This window comes from Macrotis lagotis, chromosome 5, assembly GCF_037893015.1.
Source record: "Macrotis lagotis isolate mMagLag1 chromosome 5, bilby.v1.9.chrom.fasta, whole genome shotgun sequence".
Classification (NCBI taxonomy): Eukaryota; Metazoa; Chordata; class Mammalia; order Peramelemorphia; family Peramelidae; genus Macrotis; species Macrotis lagotis.
The window spans coordinates 120,633,700-120,650,097 of NC_133662.1; the positions used below are offsets into that span (position 1 = coordinate 120,633,700).

The following is a 16,398-nucleotide window of genomic DNA, read 5'->3' on the forward strand; positions in this document are numbered from 1 at the left end:
TCAATCCAATTTTTCCTCTTTTAGGTACCAGCTTTAGGAATATTTTTATTCCTTAGTATAGGCAGATTCCATATTCTACTGCTGTTATACTGGTTTCTTCTAGGCTATTCTCTGTAGCATCACTATATAAAGTGACCCTTTCTCACTTAGCCATAATTCATCTAGGAATATCTTCTGTCTAAGCAGCCCACACATGACTTGAGCACCATATGTATGTGTATACACACACACACACACACACACACACACACACACACACATATATATATATATATATATATATATTCAAAGGTATTTAAGAAATAATGAATTGGAGAAAGGAAGTTCCTTATAAAAAATATTGCAGAAAATATTGCAGCGATTCTTGGAATGTTAACTTGTGATGGACAGAGTTCAGGGATAAAGTGCTTCCATTTAGCAGATGTTTCATATAGAGAATGAATGACTGATTCCAGCACTGTGTAATTCTAATTTTGTTTTAAATGCAATTGAAAAGGAAAAAAATCAGCCATGAGGAACAATTGCAATAAATTAGATCAGTCTTATGTGGGAATGTAATCATATTTTATGAACAGTTTTAAATTATTAGTTGATTAGAAAATTATAGTAATGATGCCAAAATTGCAGGTTTAAACTAAATTTAGTTGGTTTTCATTTTATCCCTTGATCATAAAGCACACCCTGAGTTATAGACTTTTTTGACAAATGACCAAACACTGATGTACATAACAAAGACCAGAAGAGAGAAATGTGGATTGATCAGAAACAAAATTCAATTATACTCTTTTGAAAACACATCAAAACACATGCCGCAATGAATAGTAACTTCATCTTCAGTAGTTATGTGGTATAGTGGGTAAGAGAGTTGGACCTAAATTCAGGAAAATCTGAATTTAGGTCCAACTTCAGTCATTAGTTGTGTGACCTAGAGCAAATCACTTAACCACTGTCTGTCTCTTATGGGGATAATATTAGGACCTACCTCTCAGGACTGTTGTGAGGATAAAATCAAATAATATTTGTGAAGCAGTATGTAAACCACATAGGTGCCTAAATGCTAGTTATCTTCACAAATGAAAGAAAATATTTTATCATCATTATTGATGGTTCTCAGCTGGTTTAGACATCTTAGAAAATAAAGTTATTTTAAGTTACATTCAATTAATAGATATCATCAAGGTCTACCTGTTAAAATTGATTCAAGTGCTATCATCTGATTCAATGGCCAGCAGTTCCTGGCAGTGTAAATTTGGGAATTATTAGCTAAAATGAATTTTCATATCTCTGGTTTCTCTATGCCTAAAATTACTGTACCAGAGTAAGAAATATGAAGTAATACTTCTGCTACTACCACCACCACTACCATCACAGCCCACTAAAAAAAGTCCAAGATTTTCTTTTAAGTGACTGAATTTAGAACAATTTTCCGGAAATTCCACCAGTATCTGAACCATAAAAATTATAGCTAAGTTTAAGCACATTAAGAAATAATCTTAACACATGGACTTCAATGCCTCATTTTCTTATGCCAGCTCCAACTGAATTTAGCACAGCTGAATATATATATGTACATATATTTATCTATTTATTATCTATACATATTTATTATCTAATTCATATAGCATTATCAAACAACTCATTAATCATATTATAATTATATTTACAAGTAAATAAACTTGTCTTAGTGTTGATTTCATGTCCTTCCTAGGATGATTCTAATTAGACAAAAAAGATACATCCTCAAAATGTTTTATGAGATCTATCACTCTCTTGGAATACTTTTAATGTTTCACCATAATTATAAATATCCCCAGAGGTGTTATACATACAGGTTTCACTAAACTATCTGTTGAAAGATGAACAATTTCAATTACTACTACTCCGAGGAACATTTTTTAAAAAAATTATAATAACCTCTGCAAACTGAAATGGAGTTCTATTGTTGGAAAGATGCATTGTTAAACATATTTTATGTTTAGAAAAATCTTACTATTTTATGGTATTCTGGTCTTCGGTTTCCTGGACGAGACATGGTATGATTGAAGATTAGGATGATCAATTTCTTTCCTTTTGCCTACAACGTCAAAGGCTTTTCAGTCTTCCCTCACTCAGCATTCAAAACAGGCTGCTCTCAAACTCTCCAGACTCTTGTTGCTCTGTGTTCAATTGTGAAGGTGAAATTTTGTGGACTGGAGAATTGCCTTCTAGCCCCAATAACTTGATGTAGATCAAATAACTGCTCCACCCACAAGGATGGATCTACAGACTTAATAGCTGAATATCTCTGTGTGAAGTTAGAACCAAGTGCACAACTCAGCTCAGAGATACTGAGAATTCTTTTGCCTAAGGGAATATGTGAGTGGTATTTTGTTCTCATGCCAAGATTTTTTTTTAATAACAAATAAATTTTCACAGTCTAAGAGAAATCTCAGTGTTGGCTTTATAAACTCCTTGCATTGATCGTTCTATAAATTAGATAGACACTCTCATCAATTTATAGGTTCCAAGTCTTGATTTTAAAACTGAAAAAAATGAAGTTTTTAATAACATAAGATTATTTTACATCTTTTTCTCTTAACTTCCTGATTCTCACCTTCTCCTATACTTATCCCAGGTAGAGGGAAGAATGAGTTGTTTACCAATGCTAACCAAACTACCAGTAATACCCAAAGGGTAGATAACAGAGAAGGTCTGCCCTTAAGAGTTTGATAAGTAAAGATACAGACTTGTGAAAGATGTTGAATGAGAAATAATGAATTACCCTGCTCACAAATACAATGTGCTTTCATTTAGGGATGGAAGTAGTTAGGAATAAATATCTTGTCCAGGTCACACAGCTAGTAAGTATCTAAGGCTGGATTGGAACTCAGGTCCTCCCAACTCCAGGGCTGGTTCTTTATCCACCAAGACTTCAATGTGCGTTCAAAAAAGGAAATTTTTTATATGAGCTTTTCACATTATGAAGGAATAAATTAATTCCTTCATTGAAAATTAGCATTTAATCACCATTTTTCTAAATGCAAAGTGCTGTGGGGACACAATGAGAATAGTAAGGGAGTTCCTGACCTCCAACAGTTCAAATTCTAAAGGAGGAGAAGACAACAAATATGTAAGATTTTTGGTTACAAGTCAAATGGAAAAGCCCCATTGTCTTTAAGGTACAGAGGTAAAGTAGATGGTAATACCTTGTCTTTAAGGCATTTTCACTAATAAAATGATTATCACTTTTAGATGATGAATGATTCAATAGTGCCAAGGATTTTTTTCCAGCATCTTCAACAACTACAGCCATAGCTGCTACAAGGAGCAGTAGCCAGACTATTTCTCTATAGGATTTACTTCCCAGAATGATGGCAGAGAGAACTAGACTGAAAGCTTTGCTATTCCTAAAACTCAGAGACCTGGGCTATCTCCATCAGTATCTGAGGAGAAATGGTGGTCAAGATGGTGGTGGTGGTTCACTTGTTTGCCTTGCTCTCACTCTTGTGCTGCCTTGTTACTTCAGCTAGATTGGTTTACACACCCTTTGAGTGTCAGATTTTTGATAATTAGTATACCTGGAACCTTTACCTAGAATATTCTTTCCTAGATAAAAGCTATGATGGTTAGACTAAAAGCAAATTTGGTGGTCTGGGGAGCATTGCCCCTACTGAAGTTCTTATTCCTCTTGGTAGCATTTGGTTAGCAGTCATTAATAATGGTGAGAAGAAAGGAGGACTTCCTCTGCACAATAATTTCTCTCTTGTAGCAGATGGATTGAAAGCAAATTTGGGAGTTTGGACATGCTGCTATTTTTTTAAGCAATGGTGCTGTGTCTTGCCCAAGGTCACACAGCTAGGCAATTATTAAGTGTCTGAGGTCAGATTTGAACTCAGGTCCTCCTGACTCTAGGGCTGGTGCTCTATCCACTGTGCCACCTAGCTGCCCTATTTGAGACTTTCAAAATATTTTACAATCAATTCAAAAATGAGATATGAAGGACTGACCAAGGATGCTATTCTAATAATGCAATTGTTGCAGTGGTTCGGTGTTTTCCTGTGAAGAATCACTATTTGACCCAGGAATGCAGGTGTAAAAAGAAAAGAGATTTCCCAAGACTTCTGGGTTTAGAATCCTAAGCTGTTTCTATCAGAGTTCGAGAGAAAGAATGCTTGTGGGGGGGCAGAGATTGCTTGGTACCTTCAGCCTCCTTTCTCTTACTGCTTCAACTAGATTGGCTTCCTGTTTTGCATGTGGCAATTGGATGGTAGTTGGAGGAGATGGCTTTAACTTACTCTACTGGAGTTGCTTCCCTGGATGATGACTGTGATGACTGGGCTGACCCCCATAGAAGAGAAAAAAAATTAAATTGTCCCTGATGTTATTAGTAGATCTTCAGTGGCATTGAGTTATCAGTCTGATAGGCAAATGGATGCTCCGGAGTTTAATCATCTATAAAGATACTGATGGAGAGGCAAAAAACTCTTGACTTTCTTCTAATATTTCCCCAAATACTCAGATATCAAAGACTCTTTGTGCAGCATTACAAACATTTAAAGTTCTAACAATAAACCCTGTTATCTCAACATCTCTAAGGTGTGTGTGATCAAAGCTTTTCCAGAAATAGAAATCTAAAGCTCAGTTTAAAAGTAACTCCAGACATTTCATTGCTTAAGTCCATTAGCCCTATTCAATTTGGCAAATATCTAACTTTAAAGTAAGAAATTAGTGACCACTTCAAAGGTCCATTACCAGAGATTTCATTATAGATGAGACTTAAAAGTCAAAGGACAGCAACATATGGAATTTTAGAGTAATTAATGTATAACCATCACTTTCTATAGTGTCAGAAGATTTGCTGACCCAGTGAGATAAATTTGAGTGAGTGTTAGGAACCTCTCCAGGGAAAACGTAAAGGCAGCAATAATTCTTGGGAGGCAAATAAAAAAACAGAAATCAAGATGAGTTAATATCATAGCCTGCACCCAGTTTAGAAATAATTCTGCATTCTGTACGAGGTCCTTGACAATAGCAAAAATAATCAGGAAACTGGGGAGAAAAGTGATGCTGTATGGTAAGAATGTGACATTGAATTTAGCTATATAGATCCAGTTTCATGTTTGCCTAAGATTCATGTGGGTTATCTCTGTCATCCCTTGCCTATTTTCTATTAATTTTAGAAATATAACCATGACTATATCAAACAGATACACAGAGGTTAAGTTTGGCCAGGTAGTTGCCATGCATGACAAAGTGCAGAGGGCTCAAAATGATAGGTGGGCAGAGTCATCTTTGTATACCCAGAAATGCCAGTTCTCTTTTGATAAGTGCTATTACTTGGGATACCCGAACTCATTGATTGTGTGTGGGTGTAAAAATAGGAAGATTAAGAAGTCATAGAGAAGTTATTTACTAAGTGTGCATGTATGTTTGGCAAGATCTCAACCCTATTGCTTTGATCACTTATTATACCTCTCTCCAATTCCCCCCATCTCTCAACTTCCATACTAAGGAAACTAGGCAGTTTGGTAAAATTTTCAGGAACCTGAAAGCAAAAGAGAAAGTAGTGTTGAAATGTGACAGAATGTATACTATTGAGTGAATTAAGTAAAATAAAATAATCAAATTTATTGACATACAGTGAACTTCATACCTTTTTATATCTCTAAACAACTTATATTCTCCAACATATCTTGTGGCAGCAATTGTTTATTTTTAAATGATTTGACATTGAGCTAATAATATTTTAAGATATATTTTTTGATTCGAAAATATACTTAGAACATTGGATATCAAGGGTACTTTTGATTTTTATACAGGTCTTATATTCCACAAATTTTCTTTTTTTGGGGGGGGTTTACAAGGCAGTGGGGTTAAGTGACTTGTCCAAGGTCACAGAGTTAGGTACTTATTAAATGTCTGAGGCCAAATTTGAACTCAAGTCCTCCTGACTCCAGGGCCGGTGCTCTATCCACTGCTCCACCTAGCTGCCCCTGTCCACAGATTTTCAATGACGATTTAATTAGATAAATCCCCAGACCATTGAAGCATTTTTATGTCAATGACTTGGATAAATTTGTTAATCTAACATGATGTGTAGGATGGCAAAGTTATTTTTCAGTATTTCATCTTGATTTGAGAATTTTTGTAATTCCAGGATAATTCTACTTCTCAGTATCTTAATAGATCCATCAGAGTTTATTATTCCTTCAATTGTGACAAGACTTCCAGGTCCATTGAAAGTTTAAGAAAAATCCTCCAGAACATTTTTGGGGAAATAGATATTTTTGCAGACTGTTGAAAACATCTATGTCTCAGAGGTTTCTGAACCTTTGTCCATTGCCTTAAGATAGCTTTAAGTGGAAAGGTGAGTTTTATCAATCATTTCCAGTCCCATCTGATTCTTTGTATACCCTTTTTGGTGTTTTCTTGGCAAAAAACACTTGAATGGTGTGCCATTCCCTTCTCCAGCTCAATTACAGATGATGAAAGCAAGCAGTGTTTAGTGATTTGCCCAGGGACACATAGTTAATATTGTTTGAGACTGGATTTAAACTCAAGTCATCCTAACGCCAGGCTTAGTATTCTATCTACTTTACCACCTCACTGCCTTAACAGGAAAAATTATCCCAGTATATTCCAATTTCATCTTTATGTTGTCTTGTGCATGACAAATTTTTTCCTTCATAATAATACCTCTTCCAATAATCTGTTAGTTTATGATGTTTATTTTAATTTTTTATTGAACTTTTTTGGTATTTAGATGTTACTGATATAAACTTCTCCAAGTCAATAGAGAATCTCTTAATAGTCATTGAAATGTGTTCAAGACAATACAATATATTAAGCTCCTTGAGTGCAACAACTACTTGTTTGTTAGTTTGTCTTTACATGCCTAGAGCCTGGGATAAATTGAGCTAACAATAGCATTTTAAAAATATTCAAACAAGCAAGCATCTACCATGTGCCAGAAACTATTCTAGACTAAAACAAAGAAATGAAGTCCCTGCTCTAAAGGAGTTCAATGTCTACTGGTGAGACAGCAGGAAAAGCTATTATTTACAAATAATACACACACACACACACACACACACACACACACAGACAAACGAGCACATAAATTGGAGATAATCTCAGAAATTGAAGAGGACTGCAAAAGGTTCTTTCAGAAAATCGGCAGTTAGCTGAGAAGCTTGAAGGAGATGATGAGAAGTAAGAGAGATCCAGGTGTGGGAAAGTCAGTGAAAAAGCTTCAGATTTGGGAGACACAAGATGTCTTGCATGAGAAACCACAGGTGAGCTAGTATTCCTAAATAAAGAATATGTGAAGGAGAATCAAGTATAAGAACTCTCGAAAGATAGAAAGAGGACAGATTATTAAGGACTTTAAAGGCCAAACAGATTTTTTTTTAATAAAAGATTTATTTAATAATTTTATATTAGAGATCAAGGGGAGTCTTGGTGTTTAAATATAGTCCTGGACCTGCACTTTAAGAAGATTTGACAAATAAGTAGAGAATAAACTGAAATGAGAAGGAACTCGAAACCAACCAAAAGACCATTGCAATGGTCCAGGCCTGAGATAATGAAGACCTGTATTACAGTGATGGCAGTGTCAGAGAATAGGAGGATATATTCTAGAGATGCTATAAAGGTAAAATTAAAAGAGTTTGCCAATAAAATGGATATAGAAGATGAGAGTGAAGAGTCAAAGATAATCCGTAGGTTTCAAGCCTGGATGACTGGGAGTATGGCGGTACCCAATAGTTATAAAAAGTAAGGAGCATTTGGGAGAAAAGATGATTAAGTTGGCTTTGGACATGTTGAGTTTAAGATGTCTATGAGACATCCAGGTCTAGAAGTCAAATAGGTAGCTGGAAATATGTGTCTCAAAATCAAGAGAAAGATTAGTGCTAGACAAATCATCTGCATGGAGATGACAGTTATATCCATGGGAGATGATGAGATCACCAAGCAAAACAGTACAGAGAGAAGAGAGGGGCCAAGAGTCTCATGCCATACATTTTTCAGGCAGGTGAAGATGACTCTTTGGGTACTCTAAACTTTCAGGGCCATAATCTCATGCAAGATGAAGGCATCAACTTTAGTGTCATAGTGCCACAGATGTCTTCTCTCTGTCTCTTCTCTTTATTCCTTCTTTCTTTTCCTTACTCTTTAACAATAAACAGTTACCTGAGGAGAAGAATGAATATGATTACTGTGAGTTTGGGAAAAACATCTTCCCCCAGAAAAAATTAACTTTAGAATCCCAATCTGATCCACAGTCTCATTTGCTAGCATATCTTTCTCATGTATGCTACAGTCTGAGCTTGGAACTCCCAACTACATTTACCTCCCCAAGTCTCTTATAAAGGAAAAGAGAAGAAGGAATAGCTTAACACTTGTTATTTTTGCTTTAAATCCAAAAGACATGGATTTGGACATGTTGAGTTTAAGATGTCTATGAGACATCCAGTTTTAGAAGTCAAATAGGTAGCTGGAAATGTGTCTCAAAATCAAGAGAAAGATTTAGTACTGCCTCTTCATATTCTATCCCCTTCTTTCTTCCCTCTCCATTCCCTCAGAGGATAGAACCCCCTTGTGACTATGTATCATAAGTTAGAATTGGAAGGGATGTCAGAGGTCATTTAATCCAATCTTCTCATTTACAGATAAGGAAACAAGTATAAAGAAGTTTAGTGACTTACTCAAGATCACACAGATAGTATGAATCAGTTTTTACTAGGCTCTGACTATAGAGTCAAATTTTTTTCCATGCCAATAAGCATCCCTTGGAGCCATAGTTGCTGTTCCCTTCAAAGACCTCCCTTGTGGCAAGTGAAAATTTCCAAGAGATAGAGTTTTGGGGTAAATTGCAATTGATTTTTATTAACTATCACTAGCAAATAGTCAAAAAATTGGGGATTCATTTGTTACTCAGTAAACAAAAAAAAAATCATGACTACTTCTTGTTGTTTATGTGCCCTTGGAAAAGTGGGCATTCCCTGCAGACAGCAATCAACTCTGACTAGTTAACAATGTAAGGAATTAATATTATAATAAAAGATGGACTTATTCAAATGAGGGGCTGAAGGAATGTGGCTTTGAATGTGACTTTACTTCCAGACCACCACCAGAATAGAGAAATCTAGACAGAGTATCCAGGTCATCCAAGCTGGGGTAGAATACTATGGGCCAGAATTCACCTTAAATTAAATTCTTTTTTAAGGTTCTCTAATTGGGTGGGGCTACAACTCCACCTAGATAAAATGGTCTAGTTTAGGGCCGGACAAAGATTTCCTCAAAAAAGAAATAACTCTGTATGTCCCTAATAATTGGTTTTTTAATAATCATTTCTCTCACTGTTTATGTAAACCTAATTTCACCTTTAGAAAACTATATGGAAAAATCACATAATGTGATTTGCTTCTGGTCCCTAATCTCCTAAGAATGCAACTTTTGCACTTTGACAATGTTTCCCTATTCTACCAATTCAATTCAGTGGTTATTTGGAGCAGTGGATAGTGCTGAATCTGAAGTAAAGAAATCTTATTTTGAATCCAGCCTCAGACTATATATGACCCTGGGCAATTCACATCACTTCTGCCTCCCTCAGTTTCCTCAACTATAAAATGAATATACTAGCACCCACCTCCCAAAGTTGTTATGAGAATCAAATGAAATATTTGTAAAGCACTCAGTCCAATGCTTGGCACATAATAAGTGCTTAATAAAAGCTTGTTTCCTTCCTCCTTTCAACAATCATTAATTAACTCACTAGTCTCTTCAGAAAATCAGTAGATAAAATATAAATAAGACACAGTCCTTTCCTTCAAGCAGCATTTGATCTCCATAGTATATGTACAAATAACTATGCTAAACAAAATAGAACAGTACATCACAGAAGTATAAAATAGTATTTTATGAAAATAGGGGTTTTTACAAAGATATGAGAAAAATTATTATGGTTGTCTTGGTGGGGGCCATGACATTTGAATTGGGTTTTTAGTTATCAGTAGGAATTCAAAAACCCAACGTATTCATGGTCTGGGATTGAGGGCTGTGGGAGAATGGAGTCAATGAGTTCCATTAATTAATTATTTAGTCAACTGGACCATTCTAATCTACTTGATGTCAAGGCTGGGGGTGGGGGGAGGGGGAAGGGTAGTACTTCATTTTGTGGGGAGTTTTCCCCTAAATTTATCTGCTGCAAACTTTAAGGATGCATTGGAATATAGAGGATAGCTAACTAGCCTTGGAACCATAAAGGCATGGGTCCAGGTCCTGTTTCTGACTCTATGTGACCCTAGGTAAATCATTATATTCCCCAGTGCTTTAAACAACTCTCTTAGATTCTTAGACCTAAGGGGTTAGGTGGAGATCTATGGATAAAGTTATTCTTAAAAAGAGTGTATAGATTTCACCACATTGCCTATAGTGAATCATGCTACAAAAATGGTTGCAAGTTGCAAAGAAGGTGCCAATCTCCAATAGTAGCTTTCATGTCAGGGAGCTTCCTTTATGAATGAAATCACAGGGTCAGTCCCTAATGATAAGCTTTAGGAGGTACCCTATAGGTCTAGTAAATAATTGGATCTGGCAAATATCTCCACTCCTACATTTTATTATCTTAGGGAGCTTGATTCCATGGAGTTTTTTTTTTTGAATGATAAAACCTGAATTGTGCAGGGTATTCGGGTATTCCAGGACCACATAAATAACAATCTCCTTTTTTTGCTTCTATTACCTTTCCTGAAGCTTCCCATCATTTGAGCTTTCATTTATGAACAAAGAAAAATGGTGGATTAATGTGAAGTTGTAAACAATTTGAGGTCTTTCTGTCATTCATCTTTGTACCTTCCCAAGTGTCTAGAGTAGGACTTTATATAGACTAGGTACCTAAAAAATGTTTGTAGAGCTGATTATTTCCCTATAAGTAAAACTTCGTCACTTTTCAATGAGAAGATACCCTGAAGCTCCTTCCTGGCACCTCCCTGTTTTTCTTTCTCCTCTTAATTAAGATGTTTTACTAGCTTAGTATTCATAGAGTACATAGGAGAAGATGTTACAGTCCTTTAAAGAGGAAAAGATGCTGAGTAACAACACAACCAGTTAAACCAGTAGGGTCCTATAAAAATGCTTACAGATGATGGAGTGAAACAAATAGTAAGGACTAAAAGATCACTGCTGTAAGAAGAATGATGGATACAAGCATCAACAACATTCTGTGTTCTCTTCAAAAGAGTGGAACCTGTATCAATACCTTGATTGCAGCTCTAACAATATGTGGACAACAACTTTTCTCTTCTTTCGCATTTAGCTGCCCCTGTCAGCCTGGAAACAACTTCTATTATGGCACGGCTTTTCTCATTATTCCAGCTGTGGTCCTCCTGATTATTGGCTATGCTCTGAGAAGTCAAACATGGATGATAAACAAGGAAACCTGTTGCAGCTCTTCTCCACATCTGCGCTCTGTGAATTCCCTACAGCGCAAGCTTGCATGCCTCCAGTTTTTTAGCATCACAGGAAGGGCTCTGGTAGCTCCACTGACATGGCTGGCAGTAACTCTGCTGACAGGTACCCACTATGAGTGTGCTGCAAGTGAATTTGCCTCAGTGGAACAATATGATATGTTTAACAATTTCAGTGTCCCTGAACGCCAAGAGATCCTGGCTGAATTTCCATGCTTCGAACAAATAACTCCTGACATGCTTGTGGTGAGAAATGAAGTGGCTCTTCAACTTAGATATCAGTCACAGGTGAGTTTTGTGTCCATTTTTCCTGTCAAACCAACCATGTCATAGGAAACCCCAGGAAGATTTCTCTTTTCTTTTTTAATATGATCTTTAATGCAGAATACAATCTAGTGCCATATAAGGTAATTCTACCCTTTCCCAAAGGAAAAAAAAAGCTTTAATTTTAAAATATTCAGTATATTCATTTTTTAAAAATTTCTCTTACATATTTATTTCCTATATTATGGTTTTCTTTCTTTCCCCTTAATCCTAATTCCTTATACCAAAAATACTGTAAACATACTAAACACAAATGTGTATGTACAATATTCACCTGACTGTTTGCCACTGAGGGGAAGGGGATGGGAAGGGAAGGTGAAAGGAAATTATGTAACTTAAAAATATGTATATGCATATGGATGAATGTTGAAAAACTTTCCTAAAATGTAATTGGAAAAATAAAATAAAATGTCAATTGAAAAAATAAAAGAATAAAATAAAATATTTAGTTTAGTCAGAGTTTGTCCTGAAGAAGAAGAAGAACTGTAGCATAATAGATAGTATGCTTGGCTTGGAGTTTTGAAACCTGATAACTAAATCCCACCTTGGAAATGATGAACTGTGTGATCCTGGGTAAGTCACTTAAGTTCTCTGTACCTTAGTATCTCCACATCTACAAAGTGAGGAGATTTGGACTTAATGATGTCTGAGCTTCCTTCTATCTCTAAATATCTCTAAGTAATCTATGAATTATGATTCTAAGATGGACTTATAATTGTTAAACATTAGAATTAAAGGAGAGATGGTAAATATCAAAAAGGCACAATGTCACATAATTTAGCAATTCATTCAAAATATTTTAAAGAGGTTACTCAAAATAATTGATTCTTCACTGATTCCTCCATGCTCCTTCTTCTCTACTCTTATTTTCCCATAAAAGTCTAGATAGCTTTGAAAATTATTGAAATTTGCCAAAAAAAAATTCAGTTTCATATGAGATGGCAATTTTTCAAAATAAATTTATTTATTTTTCCAACTACATGTAAAGTTAGTTTTCAACAATTATTTTTTGGGTAAGGTTTTGAGTTTCATGTTTTTCTCCTTCCCTCCTTTCCCTCTACCCACCCCTGGACAGAGAGTAATCTAATATGTCATAAATGGATTACTATGTTAAACACATTTCCATATTAATCATGTTGTAAAAGAAGAATCAGAACAAAAAGGAAAAACTATATAAAACAAATTTTTAAAAATTAAAAATAGTATGCTTTGGTCTGCATTCAGACACCATAGTTCCTTCTCTGGTATGGATGATAATTTCCATCATAAGTTCTTTAGAATGGTCTCTTGATTATTATTCTGCTAAGAAGAGCAAGTTCGTCATAACTGATCAACCTACCATGTTGTTGTTAATGTGTACAATATTCTGATCTGCTCACTTCACTCAGCATCAGTTCATGCAAGTCTTTCCAGGCTTTTCTGAAGTCTAGTAGATGGCAATTATTAAGAAATTATAATTCTAGACTGATCTTGACCAAAATTAGAATTACATGGAGATGTTTTAAAGAGAAAAATCCAATAAAAATCCAATGCCAACCTTCTATAAGACTCTAATTACTGAGAGAATAGAATGTCACCTACTCAAATCGGGCTAGATTTTGTTTAGATGGGTCTCACTAATATCTAGAATTTAAAATAAATAACTATTACTTTCAATGTTATGTCTTGATATGTGAGTCAGTCTGGAAGATTATAAAGAAATAATCACTTAAAACTTTAAAATTAAAAATAAATGTGGATTAAAATCACAGAGGTCAAAGAAAAGTAGAATATACTAGAATCAAAAATTAACAAAATGAAATTATCAAAATTACCAAGATGATAATTAACTCAAATCCATTTATACACAACATAATCAATACTTCATTGTAAAAGATATAGTGAGCCTGGAAAAAACCACTGAGGGTGTCAATGTGGGTACCTCTTCAATACTTGAAATCCCATATGGAGATGATTTCTCCCCCTAAGTATTTTAGGTATCCTAAGAACCCCAGCAGAGTTGGAGAGAAAGGTCTCCATTCTTCTTTCAGTCCCATTTTGAAGGGCTGAGGTGATCTTAACACCTGTCTTTCACAGGGCCCTTGGAGTGTGTAATGATAAAATATCCCCCCCCCCCCAGTGTTATTGAAATGCCTTAGCAAGTCAGTTATATATAGATCTATAAGCAGTTGTTAAAAAATTTGCCAATTTTCACCCACTGAATCACTCTCTGGGTGAAAAGTAGACCTTCATTACTTTTAAGCAATTTGTCTCCTTACCCCATATAATAATAATAGCAATCACTTTTTTAAAAGCCTGCAAAAGCAAGATAATAAGAAAATAACCTTATTTCCCCTTTATCCTCATACATATTAATGAAAACATCACAGACTTCGTCCGCATTAAAATCACTTCATGGTCCTTTTGAAGTATGTTTTATACATGTCATAAAATATCCTAGTGAATTAATTTGTTTGCAAAAAGGATTCAGTATATTACTCCAGGAACAGAACAAGGCTACTGTTCTCAACAAAAGTCATTCAGTAACCTAATATTTTATTTAAAAAGGTTTCTTGTACTAGTCAAAAATTAATAAGTACATAAATAAAAGATAAGAGTCACTAACAGTTGTTGCCCTAATTCTTATTGGTCAGTGTATTATTGGAGACAATTATGTGTCAGGAACACTACCATAATCAAATATTGATTAAGTACCAATAGGTTCATGGTATCATACTGATACCAATATCCTAAAAGTAAAAAGCCAAGAAACTATCACACAATATTTTAAGTAATAATAATTGGTAGTTACATCTCTCATTTCATGTCTAATAATTTGAACCTGTTCCAGATTACCTGTAGCTAAACTTCATTAACCAAAGACCAAAGTGAAATGCCTAGAGCCTTCAACTTCTCATTAGACTAATGCCCCATATAACATAATGAAATTCATGAAGCTTTATTGATATTAGCCTCCATTTTTGAAACTGATTTTGCCATTTCCCAAACTTGTAGAATTTTCAATCTGAGATATATGATCAATTTTATTCCATACTGATCAACATTTCATTAACTTCCTTATCTTCTTTTAAATGGTTTGCAGATGTTGGGCTGGACTTTAATTGCAGTGGCAACTCTAGTGGCCTTCCTTTCCTACTGTCTCACAAGATGCTGTTCCCCACTCACCTCCCTGCAGCATTACTACTGGACAACTCACACCCGAAATGAAAGGCAACTGTTTGAACAGGCTGCTGAACAGCACTCCAGGATCCTCATCACGCAACGCATCAAGGAATTATTTGGTTTTGTTCCTGGAAGTGAAGATGTCAGACAAATTCGGATTCCTTCTTGCCAGGACTGGAAGGACATTTCAAGACCTAGTCTTGTGTGCATTACCGATAATCAGCAAGGTCGTTACAATTTCCTTGGGGAGAGATTAGATGTGAATTTTGAGGAAGGAAAATCAGAAGCTATTGAACTGACATCCTGACTAAAGCATCTTCCATGATGCTGGGCTAATAAAGAATTGATGATGATAAAAGTAATTCAACCTCTTCATTGCTTTCCCCCTTATGTGAGATTACTCATATAAGTCTATCCCAAGTGGCGCTGTCAAACTTGATTTAAGTGATTATTACACAAAAAATCACTACTCTTTCCAAACTTCCTCACAGATCATCCTCACCTTCAATATCCTTTTTAAAACATTTCTTTCATTCAAACTTTCTTCACCACTATCTCCTATATTCTCTAATTTCTTACTCAATACTGTATACTTAAACTTTTCGTTCATATTCAAGCCCCTTCTACCACCATTTTCTATATATATTCTAATTTTTCATTTCCTTCTTATCTTACTTTGTGCCAGACACTGTGATAAATGCTAGGAATAAAAAGAAAAGAAAAAAACTCTATCTTCAAGGAACTTTCATACTAATAATGGAAGACATGTACACCTATGTGGGGGGGTGTATATATATACAAGATATATATAGAGTAGATGGAAGAGAATTTTTTTTTATGTTTTTGCAAGGCAATGGGGTAAAGTGACTTGCCCAAGGCCACACAGCTAGATAATTGTTAAGTGTCTGAGACCAGATTTGAACCCAGGTACTCCTGACTCAGGGCTGGTGCTTTATCCACTGCACCACCTAGTTGCCCCTGATGGAAGAAAATCTTAAAGAAGGCACTAACTACTATTTCTTTAATTTCTTGTCCTATCTTCCCTCTTTCATACCCCCTTGATGCCCAAGCCCATTACCTGTCCCCATAGTTGTTTTCTCTTCCTGTTTTTCCAAACTTTATTCCACAGCTGAATCCATGGAAAGAAATCTGGGCTTGGATTCTGAAGACCTATTTTCAAGACCTGGCTTGGATGCTTACTTAGTTTACTTAACCAACCAGTGACAGGTCATTTCAGATCCATGAATTTCTGTTCCTTTGTCTGTAAATGGGAATAATAATGTTTAATCTGCCCACAACACAGGGTCATTGTGAGGAAAGTATTTTGTAAACTGTAAAGTTCTATACAAAGAGAGGAAATTATATCATTCCTATTCCTATACATTGAATTAATTGTACTTGAACCATCCCTCAAGAACCAGAACAGTCAACCCTATTTAGACTAAGAAAAACTCATACAGGA

General features: G+C 35.3%; 2 protein-coding genes across 3 annotated transcripts in view; one reads left to right on the forward strand and one right to left on the reverse strand.

The window, feature by feature from the left end:
• The window catches only part of TRAPPC3L (trafficking protein particle complex subunit 3L), a 77,658-nt gene extending 75,626 nt beyond the window's left edge, over window positions 1-2,032 (reverse strand). For both annotated transcript variants that reach the window (XM_074190237.1, XM_074190236.1), the window contains exon 1: window positions 1,991-2,032. In XM_074190237.1, the coding sequence (XP_074046338.1) occupies window positions 1,991-2,032 (42 nt within the window). The remainder of the gene's footprint in view (window positions 1-1,990) is intronic.
• Window positions 2,033-11,177: 9,145 nt separating this feature from the next.
• On the forward strand, window positions 11,178-15,243 carry CALHM4 (calcium homeostasis modulator family member 4). Its single transcript, XM_074190238.1, has 2 exons — window positions 11,178-11,738; window positions 14,857-15,243. Exons 1-2 carry the CDS (start codon window positions 11,178-11,180, stop codon window positions 15,241-15,243), a joined length of 948 nt encoding a protein of 315 aa, XP_074046339.1.
• The last annotated feature ends 1,155 nt before the right edge of the window (window positions 15,244-16,398 follow it).

Coding starts and splice junctions, on each gene's coding strand:
- CALHM4 (XM_074190238.1), top strand. CDS start 11,178: ATGATGGATACAAGCATCAACAACATTCTGTGTTCTCTTCAAAAGAGT. Junction 11,739..14,856: donor AACTTAGATATCAGTCACAG/GTGAGTTTTGTG, acceptor AATGGTTTGCAG/ATGTTGGGCTGGACTTTAAT.